Below are 4,694 nucleotides of genomic sequence, written 5' to 3'. Positions count from 1 at the left end.
AAATTGCCATGTTTTACATGGATAACGATCTGATTCGTATCCACATGTGTGGCTATTGATGGCATTTCAGTGAGTAACACCGAGCAATAGAAATTTGCATAAATAGTATAATATTTAATCGCACAGGGTGAAACGTCATTACGAATGCTAGGAAAATAAATAAATTCACAAGTGATGTCAAATTATGAACTCATGCATAGTATTTGTTCGAATCTGCAGAGGAATCCACCAGTAAGTACAGAGGAACTTATTCCATGCTTGTCAAAAACTGTGACGTATTGTAAAATAATTATGTGATCATAGCAAGCTATTCTGTGCCAATTAAAGGTATGTAAATTTTCAATAACCCGCAATCAACGATTTTTTGAGAAATTTGTTCGAGTTGCCAGTTTAAGCATTTGAAATTTATAGAATTAAAAGACTGGCATATTGCACGAAAATAGCTTTCTTACCACTTCTTATCTCTGAACTGCAATCAGTCTAAAAATTCAGAGAAAAAAGGCTTTAATTTGTAAAGCTCCTGCTTCAAAAATGTTATTAAAATGCAAAAAATATAAGTAAAGTGAATCATTACTGCCGTTGAAAAATTTTTCAATATATTTCTTCATTTTAATTATAAAAATATTTTTTTAACATTTTAATTCATTAACTTTGAAATTCATATTAAATTTGTTTTTAAAAAATTAAAAATTATCAACAATTATTTTAAATATTTTAGAAGTATAATTTATGCATTGCTTCTCCTTTAAATACAATTTATATTTCATTTCAGTTGGGCAGTGAACGTGGCCTAATCGTATCACTTGCCATTGGTTGTGCCGAGTTGTTATATCGGGGTTCGAGTCCCTGGTATGAAAAGAAAAAGTCGCTGAGTAAAGCGCGCTGTTTGCTTATGATATGGTCTCCAAGGAGCCAAGACCTTTTTCTTCAGTGCTATCATTTGTAAAATACGGTTTCAGACACCACTGAACCTCAAATTTTTTCTAACAATACATTTTGAGAAAAATATCACAAAATGAATCCTGATCCAGTAGCAGCATTTACGACAGCAAAGAGAAAATGATATATGACTTTTTCCATTTTTTACATATTTTTATGCCTACTTTCACCATATTTTGTTGGTATTTGCACTGTATTTCTTTGGTGAAGAGCAATGTTGATATTCATGCTATTTTTCACATGCTTTCAATTGTCGATGCTTATTTCAGCTAAATTTTCTGATCTAATTGACTTCACAAGCTGATGATTGATATGACTGCGGTTGCAAATTTTTTTTTAGCTCGTTGCTACTTTTGCCGTTGTGTGTTTACTGTGAAACGCTTACTCCATCCTTATTACTTGCAATGCACACTTAATTTGGTTTTTATTCTGTTTTATTGTTAATGGGATATTCACATAAATCACTGAATGTATCCGCTTACACTCTAATACTATTTATCTTTTCAGTCTTATTGATCGGTGCCTTTTTAAAAATCAAACAAATTTAAGCTAGTTGCATTTTTTTAATAAACAATCGCACATTGCCAGCCATTCAAAGTTCAAGATGAAAAATTCCAACTACATTTTTTCTGTTTTAATATTATGGGAATATATATATATATATTATATTATATTATAAAATATTGTTGCGACAGAAAATGTTCAACCATATTTTATAAATAAAATAAATCATCATTGCAGTTGAAAAAATTCATTTCTCAACATATTTCTTCATTTTAATAATAAAAATTTGTTTAACATTTCAATTCATTCACTTTGAAATTCATATATAATTTGTTTTTAAAAAATTAAAAATTATCAACAAATATTTTAAATATTTTAGAAGTATAATTTATGCATTGCTTCTCCTTTAAATACAATTTATTTTTCATTTCATTGGGGCAGTGAACGTGGCGTAAGCGTATCACTTGCCTGGGGTTGTGCAGAGTTGTTATATCGGGGTTCGAGTCCTGATATGAAAAAAGAAAATTGCGGCGTAAAGCGCAGCGCAATGTCCGTGTGTAGAGCTAAGCAGCAAGAGCTCTAATGCTCAAAACAGGGTTTGGACGACCCCAACCCTGTGATCCCTTTCACAATAAATTTTGAGAAAATACAACAAAATGAATCCTGATCACGTAGCAGTATTTACGACTGCTAAAAGAAATTGATATATGACTTTTTCCATTTTTTGCATATTTTTATGCCTATTTTCACTATATTAGGTTGGTATTCCCACTGTATTTCTTTGATGAAGAGAAATGTTGATATTCGTGGTATTATTTTACAAGCTTTCAACTGAAGAAGCTTATTTCAGCTAATTGCTCAATTCCATTAGTTGCTATTGCGATGTGGTTTATTCGTTGGCGCTAACCTAATTTTTACTGGTTGTCTCGTTGGGCGCAAAAAGGCAAAAATCACAAACGACACTAAAATATATGTGGAATTCACGCATGAATCACAAAGCAGTAAATTAAATGTATATGAAAATCTGCAGGTATTAATCTAATATTTAGATTCTAATTGATGATAGCCGACTTGACTGCAGCACAGCTTAAATGTTGACTGTGAAATAAATACAGGTCTCATTATATAAATGGTGTAAATCCAGCAGACAGTTTTATCTTACATTAACACATAATACAACGCACAAAAAGTAAATAAAGCAGATAAAATGAGAAAAAGTAAAAGCATATTTTAAAATGAGGTTAAATTATACTTCAAAAATAAAATCACGGAAAGATAATTAATATTTGAAAATACGGTAATATACATTATTTAAATTGTCAAATTAACGAAAAGAAGGTTACTAAGAAATAAACAAATAAGAGAAATGCCAGGGTTGTATCTGTAGTTAGTATTTTATTGCAATGCTGTTCGAAAGACGGTGGCGGAGCGTAACCAGGGTGCAAGTGTGAGAAGCGACATCACATGAAAATTTAATACTGAAACGTATTTTCTTGATGTTTTGCTATAAATACATGGATATTTGAGTATTTAAACAATTATCACTTTGAAGATGCATGAAATCTGAAATATTTTTAAATCATAATTCTCAATTGCATATAGTTGAACGTTGAAGGCTTTGAACAAATTCATATTTCAAATTGTTATTTTGCGAAATCATCTACATTCAACTGAAGAAGACGATAAAATTTTCAGTTTACTCTAGCTTATGGCATTCAGTTTCATTCTGAGCAGGTCGTGCAGCGTATAGTGTTATGTATTATGTAGGACAGGAAAATACCGTTTTCAATTTAATTTTATTAACACTTTACATTGTTTTCTAATTTTTGCACTATGAAGATATTAGATAAATCAAAATTTTTATCTAGATAATTTTGCTTGACATATGGCGCAACCAGTGTGCCCATTTATTATTTATTTTTTGTTGACATTATGTTCTAATTCAGATTTGAGTAGTATATCCAACTTTCTTAAGCCGCTGATTACCGCTACGTGCGCAGTTTCTGTCTTTTATGCAAATTAGGCCGTTTAAAAAATAACTTCATATTAGCAGTACGTCAGTTAAATTGACGTTGTTGTCCAACAGAATCCTTGAAAGATATTTGCTCAATCTACTTCTGCTTTAATTACTCAGTAAGGTGTGTTCTTAGATATAGAAGGATGTTATCTTTTCAAACAGAAGCGTGGTGCAGTTTCAATTTGAATTTGCATTTCAATTTGTTTCCTTTTCATCTTATGCGTGGTCTGCATAATATTTGTTCAACGAAATGAAATACGTTTCATACTTGTTAATCAGTTGAAATGAACTTTATGCAAATTTTCTTGTGGATACAATTAGTTTGCACTAGAAACTTATTCGAAATGATTGTAGGCGAACGATGTGCGGTGAATGAACAATGGCGTTTTCATTGCAATGATGGACAAAGAAGAACAATAAAAACGGCTTTGTTTTTTATTTATTATAACATTATTTCATTAAATTAATTCTTCTACATTTAGATACACAAGAATAGAAGATGGAAATGGACATCCAGAAGACAAGGGTAAGTTTGGCAAGTATAAATTGTTGAGTTAGGCTAATTAGTTAAAGCTCACTGAGGAGTTCTTGAGTCTGTAATTTATATAAATTCGAGCTGTAAGTTATCGAGCATTTAATTCAGATGATTGTTAATTAGAGTAACTGGACATTGATCATGAGTATTATTTTAATAAATTTGAGTGGCTTTCCGCATTTGAACGTTTTCATGTCCCATGCCTTGTCGAGTTGAGTTTAGGGTTCATTTGCGGAAAGTGAAATGGTTGAATAATTTGTCGATCATTTCAAAGGACAAATTTTGAGCATAGTGAGTTTGTAGCACTGCTATAGTTTGAGTATTAGAATAAGTAATTGTTTGAGAATAGCAGTGCAAGGATAGGAGGAATGTGAGATAGGGTGGTGTGCAGGAGTTCGACGGGTTACACTGCACGACGCGACCCTAACCGTATCAAATGATCAAAGTCCATATTTTCAAAGCTCACCTCTTCCTCTCCCGGTTGCGGTACCAGAGGCCTGCCGCCTTGCTCGGATCCCAGCAATGGGATCTCAAGCAAGGTTTTTTTCAGCCCGACCGCCCCCGCGCCGCCCCCCGCCCTCCTGCCCGTTAACGGGGACTTCCCTCGGCGGAGCCTCCTAGTCCCGTGCTGGCCAGAGACCGGTTTTAAAGAGATGACCCTGTCCATTTGTGTGGTAATAGACGTTGTTTGAAATCTTG

At 32.8% G+C, this 4,694-nt stretch overlaps 3 protein-coding genes across 3 annotated transcripts; all 3 read left to right on the top strand.

The window, feature by feature from the left end:
- Nucleotides 1–174: 174 nt before the first annotated feature.
- On the top strand, nucleotides 175–946 carry Tsp_10240 (conserved hypothetical protein). Its single transcript, XM_003372433.1, has 2 exons — nucleotides 175–231; nucleotides 773–946. Exons 1-2 carry the CDS (start codon nucleotides 175–177, stop codon nucleotides 944–946), a joined length of 231 nt encoding a protein of 76 aa, XP_003372481.1.
- Nucleotides 947–1,251: 305 nt separating this feature from the next.
- Nucleotides 1,252–2,026, top strand: Tsp_10239 (glutamyl-tRNA(Gln) and/or aspartyl-tRNA(Asn) amidotransferase, B subunit). The gene is made up of 2 exons (XM_003372432.1): nucleotides 1,252–1,359; nucleotides 1,823–2,026. The coding sequence occupies exons 1-2, from the start codon at nucleotides 1,252–1,254 to the stop codon at nucleotides 2,024–2,026; spliced, it is 312 nt and encodes a 103-aa protein (XP_003372480.1).
- A 1,778-nt stretch (nucleotides 2,027–3,804) lies between these two features.
- Tsp_10238 (conserved hypothetical protein) lies at nucleotides 3,805–4,687 on the top strand. Its single transcript, XM_003372431.1, is given in 4 exon segments — nucleotides 3,805–3,890; nucleotides 3,943–3,986; nucleotides 4,387–4,534; nucleotides 4,546–4,687. 4 exon segments carry the CDS (start codon nucleotides 3,805–3,807, stop codon nucleotides 4,685–4,687), a joined length of 420 nt encoding a protein of 139 aa, XP_003372479.1.
- Nucleotides 4,688–4,694: the final 7 nt, after the last annotated feature.

This window comes from Trichinella spiralis (genome assembly GCF_000181795.1).
Source record: "Trichinella spiralis strain ISS 195 chromosome Unknown Scfld9, whole genome shotgun sequence".
Classification (NCBI taxonomy): domain Eukaryota; kingdom Metazoa; phylum Nematoda; class Enoplea; order Trichinellida; family Trichinellidae; genus Trichinella; species Trichinella spiralis.
Note: the sequence above shows the minus strand (reverse complement) of the source record. Positions and strands in the feature narration are given on the sequence as shown.

What these genes read in the sequence shown, in the direction of transcription:
- Tsp_10240 (XM_003372433.1), top strand. Translation starts at nt 175, where the DNA reads ATGTCAAATTATGAACTCATGCATAGTATTTGTTCGAATCTGCAGAGG. An exon ending in ATCTGCAGAGGAATCCACCA is followed by an intron (nt 232 to 772) that starts GTAAGTACAGAG and finishes ATTTCATTTCAG; the next exon opens with TTGGGCAGTGAACGTGGCCT.
- Tsp_10239 (XM_003372432.1), top strand. Translation starts at nt 1,252, where the DNA reads ATGACTGCGGTTGCAAATTTTTTTTTAGCTCGTTGCTACTTTTGCCGT. An exon ending in TGCAATGCACACTTAATTTG is followed by an intron (nt 1,360 to 1,822) that starts GTTTTTATTCTG and finishes TAAATATTTTAG; the next exon opens with AAGTATAATTTATGCATTGC.
- Tsp_10238 (XM_003372431.1), top strand. Translation starts at nt 3,805, where the DNA reads ATGATTGTAGGCGAACGATGTGCGGTGAATGAACAATGGCGTTTTCAT. An exon ending in AGAACAATAAAAACGGCTTT is followed by an intron (nt 3,891 to 3,942) that starts GTTTTTTATTTA and finishes TTCTACATTTAG; the next exon opens with ATACACAAGAATAGAAGATG. An exon ending in TGGACATCCAGAAGACAAGG is followed by an intron (nt 3,987 to 4,386) that starts GTAAGTTTGGCA and finishes GGTGGTGTGCAG; the next exon opens with GAGTTCGACGGGTTACACTG.